General features: G+C 41.1%; 1 protein-coding gene across 1 annotated transcript in view; it reads left to right on the top strand.

The window, feature by feature from the left end:
- Positions 1 to 25341, top strand: part of LOC126195171 (cGMP-dependent 3',5'-cyclic phosphodiesterase-like) — a 333488-nt gene that overhangs the window by 51912 nt on the left and 256235 nt on the right. Inside the window, exon 4 of the mRNA XM_049933683.1 lies at positions 6861 to 6970. Coding sequence (XP_049789640.1) covers positions 6861 to 6970 — 110 coding nt within the window. The remainder of the gene's footprint in view (positions 1 to 6860; positions 6971 to 25341) is intronic.

Here is a 25341-nt window from a genome sequence, read left to right as displayed (position 1 = left end):
CTGCAGTCAATGTGATTAACAGCGGTCCGCTGGGAATTACAAAATGCGACACTTAGTTCTTAATATGATGTATGATCGCCATGGACGGCGATGCATGTTCAGCAATGTGCTCACATTCTGGCTGTAAGGTTGATAAGGAATTCTTGTGGTAGGGCATTCCAATCCTCTACCAGCATGGCTTACAACTGCTGGATGGTCACTGGTGCATGTAATGTGCTGCAATACGTCTCCCCAATACATACTACATGTGCATGATGGAATTTAAGTCAGGGGATGGGCAGGCCAGTCCGTTTGCCTAAAATCCTCTCATTCCAAGAGCTGCTCCACCTGCGCAGTTCAATGCATTTATGTATTGTCATCTATAAAAATGAAGTCAAAGCTGGATACACCCCTGAAAAGACAATCACGGGGAAGGAGTAAAGTGTCACAATAATTCTGGGTGGTGACTGTACTGTGTTCAAAGATTTGGAGGCCAGTCCACCCAGGCAATATTGTGTCACCCTACACTGGATCACCAAAATGATCATGTTCGACAATGTTCCTGGGTGCATTACGTGTTCCTGACTCCCTCCATTTGAGGGTATGTCATCCATAAGTGCGTGCACATTAACTTTGGTGTCCCGAACAGCCTTTACATATGATCAGAATTTCTTTGTGTTTTATGGGAGATCATTTGATAAGTTTATAAATCGATTATGAAGATAGTAACTGTTCTCAAAAGAACAGATACCATTGATGACCGTGCAGCTTCTCTAGAATAAATGATAATTAATTGAAACCCTCATCTGCCGACAGGGGCACACATTTTCAGCTGACCCCATCAAGGTATGTCAACAATACCTGTCGGCAGCTGAGGGTTTCGATTAATTATTATAAATCATAGATTTGGAGCTTTAGATGCCTTTTGCAGAGTATGTAAAATCCTGTCTAATGTCAAGGAAAGGTAGTATGGATTCTTATCTACAACTGACACAAAACTGTTTATTAACATAAAGTATTTATTTTAGCACTGTTTAGTTGGGCCTGTTATGTATTGGTTCTGAAGATTCTGTTTGAACTCGTATGGTGACAGCATCCATTTTCTTGACGTCTGGAATACAGTAATGCTGGCCTTCAAGATACCAACAGTGCCGTCTAATGCTTCATTAAAAATAACAAAGTATGTCTTACACGCTTTAAGGACAGCATAGAATTTGCCCAGTGTGAATAATCTACAGTGTTGGCAATTAGAAAAAGTTGTGTAGTTTCAGAAGGGAATGATTGTTGCTTGCTTCCACGAAATGTCCTGGCATTGGCTAACATATAGGTAAACTTAAGTAGATGTAATTATACATTCTCTGAAAACAATGTGTATAACAAAATAAAGGAAATGAGCACAATTTTGTTTTTAAAATGTGGGGTTAGGTACTCGTACTCTCATCTCATATATCCTTTTGCACAGTTTTTAGATTAAAAAAACCAATAGTTCTCTATCCGTAACCAATTTTAACGCAATAAGAAAAATAAATAAATAAAACAACATTTTCTGCCCTTATCCACCCTTCTCCTTCTCACTAAAGGTTACTCTCTCTCATCCCTGCCCTTCCTTTTTAACCTTCCCCAAAATATCCCTTCCTCTTCTTTGATAAAGAAACTGTTGGTCCCGAAAGAGCTAGGTAATGTCTCTCTCCTATGTGCATCTACTGGCAGTACTACACATTCTGCCTTCTGAAGGTAAGTAATGACCAGCAGTGTCTCATTAGTTTTCTTATAACAATGAAAATAATCAATTAGTGATAGTATGATGTAAATGGATAGATAAAAAATCTACTCACCAAGCAATGGCAGGGGAAGACACAAACAAAAGGATTTAACTTTTACAAGCTTTCAAGGTCAGTGGCTCCTTCTTCTGGCAGAAGAGTTGAAGAGAAAGGAAGAGGCATGAAGGAAAAGAACTGGAGAGGCTTAGGGGAAGGGGTACAGTTCAGAAAAGTCACACAGTACCCGGAGTTAGAGGAGACTGACCGGACTGGATGAGAAGGAACGACCAGCAGGAAGAAGGGTTGATGGGGAAGGACGAGGAGTGAAGAATAAAGACTGGAGAGGTCTAGGAAAAAGAGTGTATTTCAGGAAAGTCAATCAGAACCGAGGGTCAGGGGAGACTTACCAAATGGGATGAGAAGGAAAGAATGAGTGTTGGGGACTGCACTGAATGAGATTTGAAAACCTGAGAGCCTAATGGTGGAACACAGGATAATATGCAAGACAGAGGTTGCCACTTAAGCATCATGCACAAGTTAATAATAATGAAAATCTAAGTGGATTGTACATAACAGAGGTGGGAGGGGGCAGTGAAAAATAGACGGGTAAGAAAATGAAGGATATACAAAACTAAAATGAAGTGAAGAAAAGAATAATTACTGTGAAGAAATGCTGTGACGGGAGGAATTAATGTAAAATAAGGCCAGGTGGATGGCAAGAGCCAAGGACATGTAGTGCTAGTTCCCCCCTGTGGAGTCCTCAGAAACTGGTGTCTGGGGGGGGGGGGAGCCCAGATGGCGCATGTAGTGAAACAGGCACTGAGGTCATGATTGTCATGTTGTAGAGCATGCTCTGCAGCAGGATATTGCCTGCTGCCAGTATATACCCTCTGCTTATGCCCTTTCATCCTGACTGATAATTTGGTGGTAGTCATGCTGATGTCAAAGGTCGAACAGTCTTTACATAACACGTGGTATATAACGTTTCGTTTCACAGGCTTTCCCTATCGTAGTATATATTTTGCCAGTTGCAGAGTTGATTTTTGTGGTGGTAGGAGGGTGCACAGGGCAAGTCTTGCAGCGGAGACTGTCACAGTGATAGGAGTCATAGGTTAGGGACATGGTTGCAGAAGAAGCATAGGGTCTGACAAGAATATTGTGGAGATTGGGAGGGCGATGTAAAGCTATTCTAGGTGTGGTGAGCAAAATCTCAGACAGAATGGGTATCATTTCAGGACATGATTTTAGGAAGTTATCACCTTGTTGAAATAGCTGATTAATACATTCCAGACCAGGACGATACTGAGTGACCAGTGGTATGCTCCGAAGTTGTTTTTTGTGGGGATCAGCAGTACAAGGATTGGATGTGATGGCCCGAAGTATTGCTAAACACTGAATTAAGACATTTACCTTGTTTGAATTTTACATTTGTATCCTTAATCAACTTTATACTTACAGGAAAAAAAAAAACGTAATTTTCCCAATTAATTGTTGGTTGATTAAAGTCTCCACTGATAATTACAGTATGATTGGGGAACTATGTACAAGTGAACTGAAGTTTATGGTTACATCAGGTGATGAGTCTGGTGGGCGATAGAAGATTATCATTTTATGCCTACCTCTGATACTGAGTCTTGCCTAAATAATCTCACATGCAGCTTCAATTTCTATCTCGGTGGATTTTAGTTCATTGTCTACTGCGACAATTATACTATCTCCATTTCGCATTTGCCTATCCTTTCAATGCACATTTAAATTTTCCCCAAAAATCTCAATGCTATCAATTTCAGATTTCAACCAGCTTTCTGGACCTAGTGTTATGTTAGTTTCTCTGCTTTTCATGAACGTTTCAAACTCTAGCACTTTGTTGCAGATGCTTTGGCAGTTTATCATTAGGATTTTAATGCTCTCACCTGTGGGAGGTGTTTCTTTCGATCTTACACTGATGCTTCTGGGTTTCCTAGGGCCGGTCGTTGTGCTTGAGTGGTTCTAGGCACTTCAGTCCGAAACTGTGCTGCTGATACGGTCGCAGGTCCGAATCTTGCCTCGGGCATGGATGTGTGTGATGTCCTTAGGTTAGTTAGGTTTAAGTAGTTCTAAGTCTAGTGGCTGATGACCTCAAATGTTACATCCCATAGTGCTTAGAGCCATTTGAACCTTTTTATTTTATTTTATTTTATTATTATTATTTTTTTAGGGCTATTGTTATCTGGATTGGATGGAGAGTTGCCTGATCTAAAAAACCCTTGTGTGCAAGCCACACACAGTCAGCTACCTGAATAGCAGCCTCTGATTTGCACTGCACTGCTTGTCATATAACTTTTGAAGTCTCTATTTCAGTCCTTTCACTCGGCTCAGAACTTACCTGTTTTTTTATTCGTTATTAGTCCCACCCCTTCATTACCCCTGTTTGACTTTGTATTTATAACCCTATATTCACCTGACCATAAAGCCTGTTCCTCCTGCCACAGAACTTCTGTAATTCCCACTATATTTAACGTCAGCCTACACATTACCCTTTTTAAATATTCTAACCTTTTGCACAATTAAAGGATCTAACATTCAACTCTCTGATCTATTCTAACCTTGTGCCCAATTAAGGGATCTATAGAATGCCGGTTTTGTGATTTCTCCTGATAACATCATCCTCGTGAGTAGTCCCTGCCCAGAGATCCAAATGGGGGGACTGTTTTACCTCTGGTATATTTTACCCAGCAGGATACCATCATCATTTAATCATGCTGTATAGCTGCATATTCTTGGAAAAAATCATGGTTGCAGTTTCCCCTTGGTTTCAGTTTTTGACAGTATCAGCAGAGAAAGGCAGTTTGAGTTGATGTTATAAGGCCCAATCAGTCAATCATCCACACAATTGCCCCTGCAACTACTGAAAAGGCTGCTGTCCCTCTTCAGGAATCACATGTTTATTTGACCTCTCAACAGATACCCCTCCCTTGTGGTTGCACCAGTGGTATGACTAGCTGTATCACTGAGACACACAAGCCACCTCACCGAATTCTACTGAAAAGACTGCTGCCCCTCTTCAGGAATCACATGTTTATTTGACCTCTCAACAGAAACCCCTCCATTGTGGTTGCACCAGTGGTATGACTATCTGTATCACTGACACACACAAGCCACCTCACCAAATTTTTTGTATATGTTCTCATTTTGGTTTTATTACCAAACAGAACTCAGTTTCTGGAGCCACCTAGTATATTTCTTGAATTTTTTTTTTGTCTTGTGGAATTGGTGGAATGGTAAAGGGGATATCAGAATACATATTTTTGTTGATTTGAATTTTAGTGTGCAACTTATGAACTACATGAAATATCTCACCTGGTGGTCTCAGCTATGTGTTCACATTCTCGTACTCTTACATGTGTGTCTGTAAGTGGAAACGACACTAGTGAACAAAAAACAGCCGAGGGCTGTGGGGGAAACGCCAGCTGAACCAACACTCGCTGGGCACCTGGATGCACCGTGGCTACAGGAAAGTGTCTCAAGTCACAGGCAGACTAAGCTGAGGTGCACTCGCAGCACCACACACACACACACACACACACACACACACACACACACACACACACACACACACACACACACATTTCGCTGCACACACTAAGTACAGTCATAGTTTTGATGACAACACTTCTTGGATGACCTTGCTGTGACAAAAGGCCAGCATGCAGTATCTGAATAATTTCTTTTATCTCATCATACATTTCTTCAGTCTCTTCATCATCTGCAGAGGTAGTTAGCATTTAAACTAGTTCTGTCATGGTGGATGTGGGCTTTGTGTCTGTCTTGGCTACAATAATTTTTTCACAATGCTGTTGGAGTGGCTTATCTGCATTCCTATTTTCTTATTCATTATTAAACTTACTCCTGTAATACCCCTGTTTGATTTTGTACTTATAACCCTGTATTCACCTGACCAGAAGACCTATTCTTCCTACCACTGAACTTCACTAATTCCCATTATGTCTAACTTCAACCTATCCATTTTCCTATATGATTAAATGGTGGTGACATACCCTTGGGTAAAATACTATGGAGGTAAAATAATCCCCCATTCAGATTTCCGGGCAGGGACTGCTCAAGAGGATGTCGTCACCAGGAAGAACAAAATAGGCATTCCGCAGACTGGAGTGTGGAATATTAGATCCCTTCATCAGACAGGTAAGGTAGAAAATTTAAAAACTAAGGCCATTAGCATGATGATGCAAATGCCTAGTTTCTAGGACAGCATAAATAAGGAGTCTATCAAAATAAAAAGAGGTCAGGAAACCTAGTAAACAAGGATGGAGGTTTCAATTTAAAAAAGATATAGGGTTCGGCACTCAGGATATCACCAATCATCATATGCACTACAGCTAGGAAACACAAGGAGAATAAGTATCTTTTGGAATATCAGTACAGGCTCTGAAAAACAAGAGCATCGTAGATCATAGTTCATAATGGATATCAGGAGTCAAACTTGGCTGTAAATAGTGGTGTAGGAGCAACAGTAGTTCAGTCTGGTTGGAGTCCAGGCGTAGTTCAGTCTGGTTGGGGTCCAGGCAATGAACACATGTAACAGCAACAATCACATCTAATGAAGAAGGCAACTGGGTCGATTGTTACAATATTGTGCAAAAATGGAAACAACAACACAGTTGTGTACGTGGAAGCACACCCTTAATCAATCACTTTGAGAAAATCTGAGATATCACAACAAAACTGCAGTTAATAGGGAAAGTGCGTATACCCGGGTTTAATTGTATTTGTTGAACTGCCATGAAACTTCAAGCTGACTACATCAAGTAAAAGCACATAACCGACACTACGTTAGTTCATAACTAAAAATACCTTGATATGTTTGTTTTTGTTTGCATTCTCTCTCTCTCTCTCTCTCTCTCTCTCTCTCTCTCTCTCTCTCTCTCTGTGTGTGTGTGTGTGTGTGTGTGTGTGTGTGTGTGTGTGTGTGTGTGTGTACAAATAGATCTCGTATTTTAGTGTTATTTCTGTCTAGGAAAAATAACTTCTATCATATGGCAAGAACTTATAATGATAAGGTATTATATTACTAAGCAAGCTTTTTCTGAAATAAATGAACTCTTAAGCAACAATTGTCTACAGGTACTGCATTGGGACCGTCTTGAATGCTCTGGCATATGAAGAAGAAAAACGCCTGAAACTACAGTGTCAGTCTTTGTTATCAGTTGCAAAGAACTTATTCTCACGTCTCGGTAGGTTTTACGAAGCTAATGCTCTACATTGGAATAATGTCCTTTGTGTTCGTTAGAATGCAGTAATCACTTGTGTTATATTGATGTGTGTTATCAATATAATGATGCTGACTTGGTACATATCTTTTGTTGATTCTGTCTACTTCTTGGTCCTGTAGGTGGGTAATGTCATTAAATCACCTTTATTGTGAGAATAATACTGCAGTAACTTTCAAAGTAGATTAACATTGGAACAACCTGTAAATAATATATATTGCTTGTTATGAGCATATGACGTAAAACACATTTGGAGCCCAGCATACTCTACTTAGGCACATAATTTTATAGATGGCAACTGTCAGCATCAGACTGCTCTCTGCCACATTTGGTGGAAATTATTTGTGCATTTGTTAATATAAAGTATAATAGAATTGTAATAAGCAGACATAATAATAATAATAATAATAATAATGACAATTATTATTATTATTCTTTACTTTCTCAGACGTTAAGTCTGGTTAAAAATGGAAAGTGACGCGGACCTTGATCAAGCGTCACTTCCTTTTAACTGTGTGGTATGTGTTATATTGCATTTAGGAACTTTCGGGTAATTGAACATGTATCAATAATTACTGATTTCTGTAGTTGTATATATAAGTTTGGATGTAGCTGTATTGCATTGATGTACTGGTGGATATTGTGTGGTATGACTCCTGTAGTTGATAGTATAATTGGTATAATGTCAACTTTATCCTGATGCCACATATCCTTGACTTCCTCAGCCAGTTGGATGTATTTTTCAATTTTTTCTCCTGTTTTCTTCTGTATATTTGTTGTATTGGGTATGGATATTTCGATTAGTTGTGTTAATTTCTTCTTTTTATTGGTGAGTATGATGTCAGGTTTGTTATGTGGTGTTGTTTTATCTGTTATAATGGTTCTGTTCCAGTATAATTTGAATTCATCATTCTCCAGTACACTTTGTGGTACATACTTGTATGTGGGAACGTGTTGTTTTATAAGTTTATGTTGTAAGGCAAGCTGTTGATGTATTATTTTTGCTACATTGTCATGTCTTCTGGGGTATTCTGTATTTGCTAGTATTGTACATCCGCTTGTGATGTGATCTACTGTTTCTATTTGTTGTTTGCAAAGTCTGCATTTATCTGTTGTGGTATTGGGATCTTTAATAATATGCTTGCTGTAATATCTGGTGTTTATTGTTTGATCCTATATTATTATTATTATTTCTTTACTTTCTCAGACATTAAGTCTGGTTAAGAATGGAAAGTGATGCAGACCTTGATCAAGCGTCACTTCCTATTAACTGTACGGTATGTGTTATATTGCATTTAGGAACGTTCGGGTAATTGAACATGTATCAATAATTACGGATTTCTGTAGTTGTATATATATGTTTGGATGTAGCTGTATTGCATTGATGTACTGGTGGATATTGTGTGGTATGACTCCTGTAGTTGATTGTATAATTGGTATGATGTCAACTTTATCCTGATGCCACATGTCTTTGACTTCCTCAGCCAGTTGGATGTATTTTTCAATTTTTTCTCCTGTTTTCTTTTGTATATTTGTTGTATTGGGTATGGATATTTCGATAAGTTGTGTTAATTTCTTCTTTTTATTGGCGAGTATGATGTCAGGTTTGTTATGTGGCGTTGTTTTATCTGTTATAATGGTTCTGTTCCAGTATAATTTGTATTCATCATTCTCCAGTACATTTTGTGGTGCATACTTGTATGTAGGAACTTGTTGTTTTAAAAGTTTATGTTGTAAGGCAAACTGTTGATGTATTATTTTTGCTAAATTGTCATGTCTCCTGGGGTATTCTGTATTTGCTAGTGTTGTACATCTGCTTGTGATGTGATCTACTGTTTCTATTTGTTGTTTACAAAGTCTGCATTTATCTGTTGTGGTATTGGGATCTTTAATAATATGCTTGCTGTAATACCTGGTGTTTATTGTTTGATCCTGTATTGCAATCATGAATCCTTCTGTCTCACTGGATATATTGCCTTTTCTTAGCCATGTGTTGGATGCGTCTTGATCGATGTGTGGCTGTGTTAGATGGTACGGGTGCTTGCCATGAAGTGTTTTCTTTTTCCAATTTACTTTCTTCGTATCTGTTGATGTTATGTGATCTAAAGGGTTGTAGAAGTGGTTATAAAATTGCAGTGGTGTAGCCGATGTATTTATATGAGTGATTGCCTTGTGTATTTTGCTAGTTTCTGCTCGTTCTAGAAAGAATTTTCTTAAATTGTCTACCTGTCCATGATGTAGGTTTTTTATGTCGATAAATCCCCTTCCTCCTTCCTTTCTGCTTAATGTGAATCTTTCTGTTGCTGAATGTATGTGATGTATTCTATATTTGTGGCATTGTGATCGTGGAAGTGTATTAAGTGCTTCTAGGTCTGTGTTACTCCATTTCACTACTCCAAATGAGTAGGTCAATATTGGTATGGCATAAGTATTTATAGCTTTTGTCTTGTTTCTTGCTGTCAATTCTGTTTTCAGTATTTTTGTTAGTCTTTGTCTATATTTTTCTTTTAGTTCCTCTTTAATATTTGTATTATCTATTCCTATTTTTTGTCTGTATCCTAGATATTTATAGGCATCTGTTTTTTCCATCACTTCTATGCAGTTGCTGTGGTTATCCAATATGTAATCTTCTTGTTTAGTGTGTTTTCCCTTGACTATGCTATTTTTCTTACATTTGTCTGTTCCAAAAGCCATACTTATATCATTGCTGAATACTTCTGTTATCTTTAGTAATTGGTTGAGTTGTTGATTTGTTGCTGCCAGTAGTTTTAGATCATCCATGTATAGCAAATGTGTGATTTTGTGTGGGTATGTTCCAGTAATATTGTATCCATAATTTGTATTATTTAGCATGTTGGATAGTGGGTTCAGAGCAAGGCAGAACCAGAAAGGACTTAATGAGTCTCCTTGGTATATTCCACACTTAATCTGTATTGGCTGTGATGTGATATTATTTGAATTTGTTTGGATATTAAATGTGGTTTTCCAATTTTTCATTACTATGTTTAGGAACTGTATCAATTTAGGATCTACTTTGCATATTTCCAATATTTGTAGTAACCATGAGTGGGGTACACTATCAAAAGCTTTTTGGTAATCAATGTATGCGTAGTGTAGCGACCTTTGTTTAGTTTTAGCTTGATATGTCACCTCTGCATCTAATATCCCCCCCCATGAACCATGGACCTTGCCGTTGGTGGGGAGGCTTGCGTGCCTCAGCGATACAGATAGCCGTACCGTAGGTACAACCACAACGGAGGGGCCGGCCGCGGTGGTCTCGCGGTTCTAGGCGCGCAGTCCGGAACCGTGCGACTGCTACGGTCGCAGGTTCGAATCCTGCCTCGGGCATGGATGTGTGTGATGTCCTTAGGTTAGTTAGGTTTAAGTAGTTCTAAGTTCTAGGGGACTAATGACCACAGCAGTTGAGTCCCATAGTGCTCAGAGCCATTTGAGCCACAACGGAGGGGTATCTGTTGAGAGGCCAGACAAACGTGTGGTTCCTGAAGAGGGGCAGCAGCCTTTTCAGTAGTTGCAAGGGCAACAGTCTGGATGATTGACTGATCTGGCCTTGTAACAATAACCAAAACGGCCTTGCTGTGCTGGTACTGCGAACGGCTGAAAGCAAGGGGAAACTACGGCCGTAATTTTTCCCGAGGGCATGCAGCTTTACTGTATGCATGGAGAGCTGCATCAAACCAGTCTCAGGACTGAAGACCACAACAACAACAACAACAACAACATCTATTATCAGTTGCTCTTTACATCCTCGTGCTCCTTTGCAATAGCCTTTTTGTTCTTCATTTATAATTTTGTTCTGTGTTGTATGTGTCATTAATTTCTGTTTAATGACTGAAGTTAATATTTTGTATATTGTTGGTAGGCATGTTATGGGGCGATATTTAGCTGGGTTCGCTGTGTCTGCTTGATCTTTAGGTTTCAGATAAGTTATTCCATGTGTAAGTGTATCAGGGAATGTGTATGGGTCTGCAATGTAACTGTTAAATAATTTAGTTAGATGTGAATGTGTTGAGGTGAACTTCTTTAACCAGAAATTTGCTATTTTATCATTTCCAGGGGCTTTCCAATTGTGAGTAGAATTAATTGCTTGGGTGACTTAATGTTGCAAAATTATCACTTCAGGCATTTGTGGTATCATCTTGTATGTGTCTGTTTCTGCTTGTATCCACCGTGCATGTCTGTTATGTTGTACCGGGTTTGACCATGTGTTGCTCCAGAAGTGTTCCATGTCTGTTATGTTTGGTGGATTGTTTATTTTAATGTGTGTGTTATCTATTGTGTGGTAAAATTTCTTTTGGTTTGTGTTGAATGTTTGGTTTTGTTTCCTTCTATTTTCACTTTTTTTGTATCTTCTGAGTTGTTTGGCTAATGCTTGTAATTTCTGCTTCTTTTCGTCTAATTGCTCTGTCGCTTCTTGTTGTGAGATTTTACCTAACCTTTTTCGTTTTTTTTTTTTTCCGAGATTTCATTTCTTATAAATTGTGTTAGCTGTCCGATGTCTTTTCTCAGTTTTTCTATTTTGATCTGTAGCCTGTGTTGCCATGCTGGTTTTGTGGGTTTCTTCTGTGTGTTGGTTGGTTCTGATCTCTGCCTAGTGTGTATATTTAGTGTAGTGAGTGCTCCTATATAAACCAGTAGTTGTAACTCTTCCATAGTTGTGTTTTCATTTATTTTGTTATGTATGATTGTGTTGATAGTTTTTATTGTTGTTTCGACTTGTGGGTTATTTGGTGGTCTATGCAAGAATGGTCTAATGTCTGTATTTGTGTCTTTGTATTCTATATATGTTAGCTGAAATTTTTCTTCTATATCTAACATCTGTGTCACTTCGTGTTCTATTTGTGCTTGTTCTGGTGGCTGTCTTAAGATTTCCTTTTCCTCTGATTGTTTAATTGGTGCGTGTTGTTCTTTGTTTGTTTGCTCTGGGATGTTTGAGTCCATTACTGTATTTTCTTCTTCTTCTGATTGCACATTATTTTGTTCCAGTATTTGTTGTACTTGTTGTTTTATTATTATTATTATTATTATTTCAAGTAGGTCAATGGCCTTTTGCAAGTCTTTCAATCAAATTAGATGCCATTTTGGTGACTTGCTAGTCCTTGTGACTTGCTTGTCCTCAGCCTACCACAGTTATCCAACCAGGGTAAGGGAACCTTCAGGTTAACATCCAATCCAAACTACATGTTGTTTCTGGCATATCCCCACAACTTAGAGATTTGAAAACTGTTCTCAGTCCAATGAAATTATTTAATTTGAATGATCCAGTGAGAAAGACAATCATATTACAAAAATGTGAGTAGGTATGTATCTACGTCATATGCTCATCTCCTTTTAAACCACTGGACCAGTTTCAACCAAAATTGGTATCCATATCCATTACTGTGAGGAAACTACTGCTTTGGGGGTAAGACCCACCTCTCTGTCATAGTTCAGCAGATATGATATCATAAACAGTGAGACGTGTGAGAAACTGCTGCAGACAGTACACACGTATGCTGCTAAATGCACCTACAATACTATTTCATGGAACCACACATAGTTCAGGAGATATAAACTCTGCGATGCGTGAAATTCCACTGCATTGTGCGTTATGTTTAAGTTTATTACGTCTTTGCTACTACTTCCATTTGCAACACATTTTGCAGACAGTGCTCATATATGGCAGTTTATGTACCTACAAAATTATATCATTGTATGATGCATAGTTCAGTAGATATGCTGCCCTAAACACTGAGATGCAGGAAAAACAGCCACATCATGTGTGATGTTTAAGTTTATCATTTCTTTGCTACTAAGTCTACTTGCATCATATTTCGCAAACAGTATGCACCTACGCCACTGAATGTACCTATACAAATATACCGTTGTATCTTACGTAGTTCAAGAATTATTATGTCAGGAACACTGACAAGTGGACCGTATGTACTTACCCTTACCGATATAATACGCGTTGACCTGGTGTGTAAATTGTGGCGAGGACTGTGACTTACGTAAACTGGAAGGTGCAACTCTCAACTCTTTTTCGAGAAAATCAGGTTCGCAAGTTTTAGGCGTGCATAAATATACTATTGTGTGGGCTCTAACAGGCAAGGAATCCGCAGCCAAGTGATTAAGTGCTTAGTTTCATAAGTACAAGTTCTCTGAATCAAATCACAGTACTGGTGATTTGTTTAATTCCACAAATTTCCAATGACAGATTTACTCTTGACTGTCCAGATTACCAGTATTGAATCATTGCATAATATTTATCATGCAAAATAGGAAATCAAAGTATTATTGTTAGGACAATTGAAATAAAAAAGGATACATGAGCATTTTGAATCAAATCAGTGTAGTCTCTTTATTGACATCATTGTAACTACATTTGTCACACATATGGAGCACTGCACGAATCAGGACAATACTAATTTTAGATACATGTAAACGAATATTTATTGTGCCATACAGCAAATGTAATGAATGCCAAGTTTTTGCATGAGCATGGTTTTTTCAATGTTTTATGTTCGTAAACTGTTCTTGGCCATCACACAGTTTTGCAGCGTACCATGCATATGTGATCATGTCAACAAATTGTTTGCTCGATTGTTTGAATTTCTGTGCAGGCTTCTCTTGAAGCTATCTCTCTATTGTTTTAGATGATGTATGAGCAATGTTTTAGTCACTTTATAAGGTTTTTTACCTGCCTGTAAAAATAAATGTCACAGGGCTGCACCAATGGAGTACATTTTGGAGGAATTACTTTAATACTGTATGTTGGCAGACCCTCTCTATCTCGAAAAATTTCATCATACAAAACAGGGTTCATTTTCCCTCCTCATGAATCTAGAAACTAAAGAAATTGTCTTTCTCTCGCATATGGCTTCAAGATGTCAATTAGAAATTTCTTGTATAGTACTGTTGTGAGTTTGCTGTACTTTGAAGACGTTAACATAACGTTTTTGTATTTGTGTGCATACTCACCAGCTGCTTTTTATGGCCTTGGTCCAAATATGACTAGCAATCAAAACCTTTTGTTTAACTCACCAAGTACCTCACAGAGAAAAGAGAATATAGCATTTTAAGTTGTTAAACGACTTCTAAAGCCGAACTGTACATTTGATAGCAAATTGTATGATATAAAAGATTAATTATCCTTACACATACAACCTTTCCAATAACTTTAGCAAACACTGATGGCATAGAAATAGGTCTAAAATTGTCTATATTGTCCCTTTCTCCCTTTTTATAAAGCAGCTTTACAATTACAATACGTTCGGGAAGCCAACAATTCCTAAAGGAAAAATTACAAATACGGCTAAATACAGGGCTAACATGTGCAGCACAGTACTTTAATATTCTCCATCTTATCCATGAGAGTCTGTAGTCTTCAGTGTTTAATTATTGACTCAATCTTCCGCTTGTCTGTATCACAGAGATGTATTTCAGACATCAATCTCGGAAAGGTATTTGCCAAGAGAGTTATGTGATTCCCTGTGGAAACTAAATTTTTATTTAATTCACCAGCAATGCTCAGAAAATAAGTGTTAAATTCTGTACATATATCTGATTTATCAGTAACAGAAATATTTTCACTATGGACTGACTTTATACTGTCGACCTTGTGCTGCTGACCAGACACTTCCTTCACAACTGACCATATGGTTTTAATTTTATCCAGTGAATTAGCTATTCTATTTACATACCACATACTCTTTGGCTTCCTAATAACATTTTTAAGCACCTTGCAGTACTGTTTGTAATGGGCTACTGTAGCTTCATTGTGACTACTTCTAACGTTTTGATATAATTACCGCTTTGTTCTACATGATATCCTTATCCCACTAGTCAGCCACCCAGGCCTGAAAGGCTATTTACCCTTTTACTAATAGAATTCCCATCTAGTAATGAAGAATGAATAAAAATATTGTCTGTGGCTGTGCTACTGTTTCCCTGCATCTTAGTTGGAAAAAACACAGTCTGCATCATATCATATGAATTTAGGAGATCTACCAACATCCTTTTCCTTCCACCGTCATATACAAAATTTACTTTGAAGTCACCACATATAACTAATTTCTGGTACTTCCTATAAAGTGAATCAAGAAACCTCTCTAACTTGAGCAGAAGTGCTCTGAGGTCAGAGTTAGGGGACCTATAAATAACAAGAATTAGAAGTTTATTTTCACTAAATTCAAGTGCCTCTGCATAACATTCAAATATCTGATCAGTGCAGTGCCATGATATATCTATGGACTCAAATGGAATACTGTTTTTTACGTACATGGCCACTCCCCCACCCTGCAAGGAACGCCTTCAAAAACAGCCAGCTAATCTGTATCCTGGTAAAGGAAGCGTCTGAATTGTCAAATTATTTAAGTGGTGCTCCGATATACCAATAATTTCAGTGTCAACATCTATAAGCAGTTCACTAACTTTATCTCTAATACTTCGTATATTTTGATGAAATATGCTAATTCCTTCTCTACTTGGCAACATGACGTTCTCTGAAGGTGAGTCCTTAGTTAGAGGTACTTCCTTTAAGCTGGTGTACCTATCGGCTGACTTCAATCTAAAAAAGGTGCAGCTCTAACAGCAACTAGTACAGGAATTTTTCCGTGGGTGATCCCACCACCACCCACTACATTGTCACCTATAAGCTTTCCCAGCCTCCCCTTCACATATGTACTGAGGTGCAGGCCATGCCTAGTGAAACCCAGTCTACTGATAGACTCAACTGACACCGTGGAAATGTAACCCATGCCCTCTGCCATCAGTGCCTCCTCCAGCCCCATGTTAACGCACCGAACAGCCGCATTAAGATGATGCCGATCACGATGCTGAAACAGTTGCATGAAATGCACATTAGTACCACCAGTTTGAGTAGCTATCTTTACCAGGTCACTGTGTTAAGTTGGAGATGATACCAATTCCGGCGACGTGACATATGTCAGTTGTAAATTCCAAGATAAATGACAGCTGCTGGAATTGACGTGAGGATCACTGGTCAACATCTTTCATAAGGACAAATGTTATGGGTTTGTGGTTTGTGAAGATTGTGAAGTGATGGGCCTTCACCATCAGCCAAAAGTATTTGATAGCCTCATAGATAGCAAGGAGCTCTCTGTCATATACACTCCAGCACCACTGAGAGGGGGAGAGCTTGCTGGAGAAGAAAGCAAGTGGCCACCAGGTGTTGCCGTTATGTTGCTGGAGACCAGCGCCAATGGTCGTCTGGCTGGAATCAACCACAACGGCAAGCGGGGCAGTGGGATGGGGCGGGGCGAGCAGAGTGGCGTTTGCTAAGTTGCATTTGGGGGCCAAGAAGCATGGTGTCCATGGCACTGGCTTCTTTCCCTTCATTTTGACACCATGAAGGGCGGCAGTGAGCGGCCCTTGTTTGGCAGTGGTATTCCTCAGATGGCGGCAGATAAAGTTTAACATGTGGAGGAAACGACAGATGTCCTTGAATGTTGAGAATTGAGTGTAGCTTGTACCTTGTTGAGCAAGGGATGTGAGATGGTTATGGAGATGGCGAGGCCTATGAATTCATTTTGCTATGTTGACAATGATGCCGGCATCCTGGAGACATTAAAAAATACTGCAGAGATGGTCACAGTGTTCCTCTGGCATCGTGGAAAAGATGAATATGTTGTCCAGGTACAGGAACAGCAGGACAAGCCTCACAGGACAGACTTCAAGAACTGACTGTCTTCTGGATGTCCTCAGGGGCAACAGAGGTCTGGATGAAAGCCTTGGTGCAGTCGATTGTGCTGGAGATTGTAGCCTCAGACAATGCTTGTTGTAGCTGTGTAGGAATGACTCCAGGTATCGGTCAGGCATAGTGTGGTCATTTATCTTCTGGTAATCCTCTCATGGACTCCAGAAGCTATCCTTCTTCTTTGCAACGTGATGGGTGGACACCCACAGTCTCTTTGTAGGACGCAGTATGCCGGTGGTGAGCAGCTCGCCGAACTCAGCCTTGGTGATCTTCAGTTATAAGGGGCCTGGGAGTGTGACTGGCAGAAGATGGATGGTCTGGGCATGGTAGTGATGCATTATACAGTTGAATGGCAGACCTCCCTGTTGTAACTGTGACCGGGATGGTCGCGGGGTAGCACTGACGAAAGGCGTGGCGGGACCCGCGGAGAGGCCCACAAACAACAACACAACAGAAAAGGACGGACACGACCGACGTAGGACAGAACGAATACGACAAGACCGAACAACAGAGTCTCAAGGAAACAAACTCGTACACAAACCAGGAAGAAAGCAGTCTAGCGCAAGCGAGGTGCAAATCAACGTAAGCAAGATAAGACTGACTTGATGTGCGAGTGGCCGGCACTTAAGTACGCTCTCGGGGGCGCCGCTATTGGCCGCCGGGACCACGTGTTCCACTGGTGGCGCCCCCACACTATAAGCGAGCCAGGAGGCGCGCGCCGCCACAACTTACGGTGCAGGGACCTCTATGGATCTTCAACGTCCGTGACGCTGGTGCGGATTCAAATTCCGCGGCGCGCGGTACCAGACTCCCGAGGCCTGGTGGGTGGGCATGTAAAAATCAGGAATTGCACCAGGAGGTTGGGTATGTTCTGGGATATGGCACCTGTTTCACATCGAAGAGAACAGTGAAGTGGGTGGTGCACTTTGTTGATCTCCCAGTGTTGCTGTCAATGAGGTTCCGGACAGCAACGTCAGGGAGCAGGTACTAGTTTCCAATGAAGTCCACTCCGATAATGGGGTCAGTAATGTCAGCGATGGCGAAGGTCCAGGGAGGCCCCATTACAGGCTGAAGTGGAGGATGGGATAATGAATGCTTTACATAGTGATGGTGGAATTATTTGCTGCCGCCAGAAGAATGGCTGAGCTGTGTCACGAGGCAGCACTAGAGTGCCTCGTAGCAGTTGACTGGGGATGATGAGATGACATTACGGACGTGCATTACATATGTAGGCTCGATCTGGCCGATCACCGTGGCAAACTGTATGATGTCCTGGGTGATGCTGCAGCTGGTGAAGACAGCGTCCACCAAAGAAAACCATAGGTGTGGGTCCCGCAGGCTGAAGGGTGCTAGATGAGCTGTGGCACAGCTGGACAGAGTGGTGGCAGCGTGTGGTGGGTTGGACGATGGCACTACAAGACTGGGAGGAGCAGTGACGACTTCAGAGACCGAGCCACAGCAGTGGCGTGGAGTCTGGTTTTGGGTCCTAGGCTGCCAGTGGTTGCATTGCCGTGAGTTGTGCGCCCTGGTAAGTGTGCAGTGTTCCAGTTCCATGAGGTGCGTGGCCATCTCAACAATAATATCGTGTGGCGCAGGCATGGCAGCTGCATGCAGTGGGGCATTGGATGGGCTGGTGGCAGTAGCCATTGGTTGCTAGATTGCACAAGAGGCAGTGAAACATGCATAAAGGAATGCGTTCGTGGTGCGAAGCACACTAGTGTCCGTAGCATGCGAATGGAAGTTGCTGGATGCATATGTGCGGGAGTGGGAGCAAGCACATAATGGGTCGAGGCGGTCAGTAATGTGCTCAAATAGAATATTAAGTGTGTCATCGGGTCACCAGGGTAGGAATGTTCCTTACTTTATTGAAGTAAGTACTACATAAAGGACAGATCTGCACGTGGCTGGGGTAGCACAAATGGTCTCAGGTTCAAAATGTTAAATCATTCACCCACTTGAGATGCGGATGCACTAGCCAGGCACGGAGCAGTAGAAACAGCGGAGCCAGGGAAATCGTTGCCTCGTCAGACCATTCACCGCATGATATTCGCATTTATGATACCAGCACTAAGACATGCGAAGAGAAATTTATAGTCTGCAAAGGGGTGCAGCACAAAAACACTGTATCCTTGGTAATTGCCTGCCAGTTGTAAAGACGGTGTGGTGTGGGCATCTTGCAGAATCGTGAAAGCACCGGTGTCAGGTGCATGACCATGTGGCCAGTTCTTCATGGCGCGGGCACGGAGCTACATCTGGAGGGGACGCTACAAGTGATGAACAAAGACTGGTGTAACTTGATGGGTCGAAGTCCCACAAGGGACAGCTGTTGTTCTGCACTGTTAGGCAGTGACCGTAGTGGTGAACTGTCCTGTCACACAGCAAGATTGACAGCTGTGAACAGAAGTAGTGCATGAGAGGTGAAACTCACTGCCATAGCAGACAGCCCTAGTGAGTAGTGAGCATATGGAGCTGCTAAGAAAACTGTGCGATGAAAGAGTGCCACACCCTGACAGTCGTGGAATATTTTTTGGTCAATTGTCACCTGTTTCACTTCAGGCAATCTTTGTATGTGTGAGAAAATTATAATAGCAATGTTGTTTGAGGTCTACATTCAGTCCTTTGTAACTGATAGTTGAATCAGTTCAAAGGTTAGAAGGAGGTAAGGCTATACCATCTGCAGTAGCCACATGTGTAGTAAAGCACTGTGATATAAAATAAAGTTTCTAGTAGAGGGTAATTTTGTTATGATAATATAGAACACAAAAGGAAACAATTACATTATTTTTGAGTTATATTTGGCTTCCCTGTGGTATTTCCAGACATGTTAGCTTTTCACTACCTCCTCTTTCCCTGCTTGTTACTGTGTGAACATAAATGTATGTTCTGGTTTATAGTATTATGTTCTATGGTCTAATTTTTGGTGATCACTTTTGGATGCTTAAGTAGTCTCACATCTTGACTCGTACATAATGAAGTTAGTTATAATGTATCAGTAACAAACAAATTTTGTGCAAATCTGTGCTCAAAACTGGGCAGTAATTCGAATAAAATTTCTTACGACATAAATCAGAAAACAGTTCCACACAATTGCACACTGAAGCTGTGAAACAGTGTCGCTAATGCCAATGCTTGCCCTCCTACATACATTTTAGTTTCACCTTTGTTCTGCCATTTGTTTCCCAAAGTAAAGATGTCAAGGAAAAAATATGTGAGCATGACTCAGATATGGTGTTAATTGATGCAGCTTAAATTTAATTTTTGTCATGGTAATAAGAGGGTAGTTTGATAGGTTTTTGCCACCTCATGGTTGGAAAGAATTTCATCAATGTACAGCACACAATTCATTGTTGATAGCCATCTGAATTGGTAAGTGTTTCGATTGTGATTTTAAATGGAGTTTCATGCTGTTATTAAACATTTTCATTTCATGGGTTGGACTGCCGCAGGGCCTAGGTCTGCAGAATACGCAGGGTGAGGCAGCACAATGATTTCGTTTTTTGTGCAATAGTCACACACCAACAGGGATGAATGTGCAGGTACATTATTGTGATGCAAGAGCCATACGTTTTCTCACCACATTTCAGGTTGTTTCTTTCTCACATTTTCTTGCGGGCATCGCATCACGTCCATATAGTACCACTGATTAACAGTTTGTTCCTGTGGCACGAATTCATGATGAATTGATCCTTCAAAGTCAAAGAAGACTATCAGTATGGCTTTGACATTTGACCTGACCTGAGACAAGCTCTTTTTGGTCTTGGAGAAGCTTTCCTGACCCATTGTGAGGATTGAACCTTGGTCTCAACATCATGATGTCTCATCACCAGCTATGATTTTCATAAAGAACATCTTGTTTTCATTTGTGCGATCCAAAAGCTCATCACAGATTGCAAGGCAATGATCTTTCTGGTCTTCACTCATGAGCCGTGGGGTGAACTCGGTGGCAACACTTTGCATTCCATAATGCTGTGTCAGGATTCCATGACATGATCCAGTTGAAATTTTACATTCTTCTGCAGTCTCTTGGACAGTCTGTTTTAGATTGGCATGCACAGTTTTGTTGACATTCCAGACTTGAGCGTTATCGGTAGATGTTGAAGGTCATGTTGAATGAGGATCATCTTTAACTTACGCCTGGCCATTTTTAAACCATGTGAAACATTTGTAACACCTAGTATGGCTTAAGCACTCATCACCATAGGCTTTATGCATCATTTGGTGTGTTTCTGTAAAGGTTTTCTTGAGTTTCACACAAAATTTAATGCAGACACGTTGCTCCTTGGAACTCTGCCTTCTTGAAATTTGCAAACTGTGTGACACAATGTTCTACTCAATACAGCACTGAACAATATCTAACAGACAAACAACAATGAAACTTCTGGCAGTTACACTTTAAACACAGGCATATGCAGGGATGCCAATCGCATTTAACTCTGACGCACGATTGATGCAAAATTATGAATGTTCTGGAAGTTTGTGAACAGCCCTCTTATGAATTGAAAGATCATTAGTTAAGAGAGTATTAAATAGTTGATGTTGTAGGCATACCATAAGAAAGAATACAGCACATTTTACAATAAGAATTATCTATGAGAAATACACTCCTGGAAATGGAAAAAAGAACACATTGACACCGGTGTGTCAGACCCACCATACTTGCTCCGGACACTGCGAGAGGGCTGTACAAGCAATGATCACACGCACGGCACAGTGGACACACCAGGAACCGCGGTGTTGGCCGTCGAATGGCGCTAGCTGCGCAGCATTTGTGCACCGCCGCCGTCAGTGTCAGCCAGTTTGCCGTGGCATACGGAGCTCCATCGCAGTCTTTAACACTGGTAGCATGCCACGACAGCGTGGACGTGAACCGTATGTGCAGTTGACGGACTTTGAGCGAGGGCGTATAGTGGGCATGCGGGAGGCCGGGTGGACGTACCGCCGAATTGCTCAACACGTGGGGCGTGAAGTCTCCACAGTACATCGATGTTGTCGCCAGTGGTCGGCAGAAGGTGCACGTGCCCATCGACCTGGGACCGGACCACAGCGACGCACGGATGCACGCCAAGACCGTAGGATCCTACGCAGTGCCGTAGGGGACCGCACCGCCACTTCCCAGCAAATTAGGGACACTGTTGCTCCTGGGGTATCGGCGAGGACCATTCGCAACCGTCTCCATGAAGCTGGGCTACGGTCCCGCACACCGTTAGGCCGTCTTCCGCTCACGCCCAAACATCGTGCAGCCCGCCTCCAGTGGTGTCGCGACAGGCGTGAATGGAGGGACGAATGGAGACGTGTTGTCTTCAGCGATGAGAGTCGCTTCTGCCTTGGTGCCAATGATGGTCGTATGCGTGTTTGGCGCCGTGCAGGTGAGCACCACAATCAGGACTGCATACGACCGAGGCACACAGGGCCAACACCCGGCATCATGGTGTGGGGAGCGATCTCCTACACTGGCCGTACACCACTGGTGATCGTCGAGGGGACACTGAATAGTGCACGGTACATCCAAACCGTCATCGAACCCATCGTTCTACCATTCCTAGACCGGCAAGGGAACTTGCTGTTCCAACAGGACAATGCACGTCCGCATGTATCCCGTGCCACCCAACGTGCTCTAGAAGGTGTAAGTCAACTACCCTGGCCAGCAAGATCTCCGGATCTGTCCCCCATTGAGCATGTTTGGGACTGGATGAAGCGTCGTCTCACGCGGTCTGCACGTCCAGCACGAACGCTGGTCCAACTGAGGCACCAGGTGGAAATGGCATGGCAAGCCGTTCCACAGGACTACATCCAGCATCTCTATGATCGTCTCCATGGGAGAATAGCAGCCTGCATTGCTGCGAAAGGTGGATATACACTGTACTAGTGCCGACATTGTGCATGCTCTGTTGCCTGTGTCTATGTGCCTGTGGTTCTGTCAGTGTGATCATGTGATGTATCTGACCCCAGGAATGTGTCAATAAAGTTTCCCCTTCCTGGGACAATGAATTCACGGTGTTCTTATTTCAATTTCCAGGAGTGTATTTATGTAATATGAGTGCTGCATTTATTGATTTTTCATCAGAAGCAAATGTATAAATGAATTTCACCAGAGTACATGTTCCAACAGGCTGCATGTCTTGGCCACCTCCATATGATTTTCATAACTAGTTCTCCACTCCATTCTCTTTCCTAATCCATTTTTAGAGGGGAAAAAAAAACTAAAATCACGCCTCTTTTGAGCTTCTGTTTATTTCTTTTCCTGATCATTCAGTTGTAGCCATGAAAACAAAATCTCTTATTAGCTTTTCTATTGACTCCATTGTTAACATGTGTGATTTTCTTTATTATGTCAAACAGTGGAAAATCCAGGATGGAATGTAACAATATTATGAAAAGGAAAGTTGCTATGCACCATATAGGGGAGGTGCTGAGTCGATGATAGGTACAACAAAAAGAGTGTCACATAATAAGCTTTTGGCCAACAAGGCCTTTGTCAAAAATAGACCCCTCCACACACACACACACACACACACACACACACACACACGACTGCAGCCTCTGGCAGCTGAAGCCAGACTTGTTGGCCAAAAGCTTATTCTGTACAGTCTTGTTGTTGTGCCTATCTCCAAAGTGAATGGAAGGGGTAGCCTTACATTTTTGTTCAAAAAATATTGGAGTTTTATTTCCAAAACTTCCATTAAAAGAAAATAATATTCAAACCTTGTTCAAGCGAAAAATGATATAATTTTAAAGCAGTAAAATGGAGATGCTTCATCAGCTCCTCAGCAATTAACAAAATGCAACTACAATAATTTGTGAAAGACACAATAGTAAAATGAGATGAAGAAACAAATTTATAAATCCTGAATTAGCCATTTATGGAAAAATACTGTTGTGATATCGAGCTTCAAAAAGAAAAGTTTCCTTTGCATGAGCTCCCAAGCATATTTATGAACATGATCAATAAAAATTTATAACAGCCTGTCTTCAAACCCAGCTTTGATTAAATACGGCAATCAATAGGCTGGTGCCACCTCAGTCATTAATTTAAGACAGCAAACTTGTATTTTGTTAACCACACTAACGGTTTCCCGAATCACAACCAGAACATTTGTGGATAACAAACAAGCCACCCAGCACTTCTGTATCTGCAAAGACATACGCCAGGGCTCACAACCTGAGCAACTGAGTGTTAGCACATTGGATCAACTGATGGTAGGCACCACCATCGATGGCACTGAACCCACATAAACAAAAACATCCAACAAGGGCTCCAGCAGGGAGCACTCTTCTGATATGAAACCTCCAGGCAGATTAAAACTGTGTGCCCGACCGAGACTCGAACTCGGGACCTTTGCCTTTCGCGGGCAAGTGCTCTACCAACTGAGCTTCGGTAGCTCAGTTGGTAGAGCTTTGGTAGCTCAGTTGGTAGAGCACTTGCCCGCGAAAGGCAAAGGTCCCGAGTTCGAGTCTCAGTCAGGCACACAGTTTTAATCTGCCAGGAGGTTTCATATCAGCGCACACTCCGCTGCAGAGTGAAAATCTCATTGTGGCACTCTTCTGATGGTTGCTACAAGTTTCCAGCTGATGGCAGAAGAGCACTTGTATTATCACTCTGCGGCAGATGACAGACGGCTGTGTTTAGGAGGCACCACAGTCACGCACCCACAGTACTGCCCATCAGTCACCAGCAACAGACACGCACATTATTTCAGATGCAACTTTTGTGTTGGCACATTTATGTGTTATTGTAATTGATATAGAAGGTCAGTTTTTATGTGGAAAGAAATAGCAATCACTTTATAAGCTGGTTCCATGACTACAAAGAGTTGATTAAGCTAAAATGATTGTGTTTTGATAAAAGTTACCATACTTCACCTGCATGGTTGAAGAGCACCCACCCACCTAAAAGAGCCAAGGTGTCTCGTTGTGACTCTGAGTCTGGCCAACTCAGCATCTCCGCTATATGGTGAGTAGCAACTATCCTTTTCATAATACTGTATTTTTTATTTTGAAGAGAGGAAACTTTCAAGAATAAGTCACAACTTTTTTGCAGAAAGACCTTCAAATAGTAGGTGCTACTTTTAGTTCAGTTGAGATATGCAGAGTGGCAGTTTTATCACAGAGACAAATTCACGTACTACAATTATCCTACTGTACTCGAACCACACAAGTGATTCATTATGTAATTGTGGTTGACTCTCAGAGAAATTTATGGGCATTTAATGTAAAGAACTGTTTGAAGGATATCAAAATGGAAGACAAATGTGTGAGTTACATAAAAACTGGAATAAATGGAAAATTTAAAAGAACTGCCACCTTTACTTTCATTTTTAATTCTACAGTGCTACCACAGTATATAAGCAAGATCATATTCATATGAAAGTTTGATCATTCATATTTAACACTCTGCACACTAGTTTTCAATGAAATGAGTTTGCCCATGCAGGAAGGGATTTTCAGAAGGAATTCAATTATTAATTCTCTAAACAGATGTCCTACTGCGATGTAAAGTAATAAATAAATAAATAATGAATAAAACAGCACATACATGGCACTACAACCCCTAACTTTAACCACCTTATTTGCTTCAGTCTTTACAAAGCAAATGTCAAAACACCATCATGTTCAAAAAGAA

Source organism: Schistocerca nitens, chromosome 7 (genome assembly GCF_023898315.1).
Source record: "Schistocerca nitens isolate TAMUIC-IGC-003100 chromosome 7, iqSchNite1.1, whole genome shotgun sequence".
Lineage (NCBI taxonomy): Eukaryota > Metazoa > Arthropoda > Insecta > Orthoptera > Acrididae > Schistocerca > Schistocerca nitens.
This window is presented reverse-complemented; position numbering and strand designations above follow the sequence as displayed.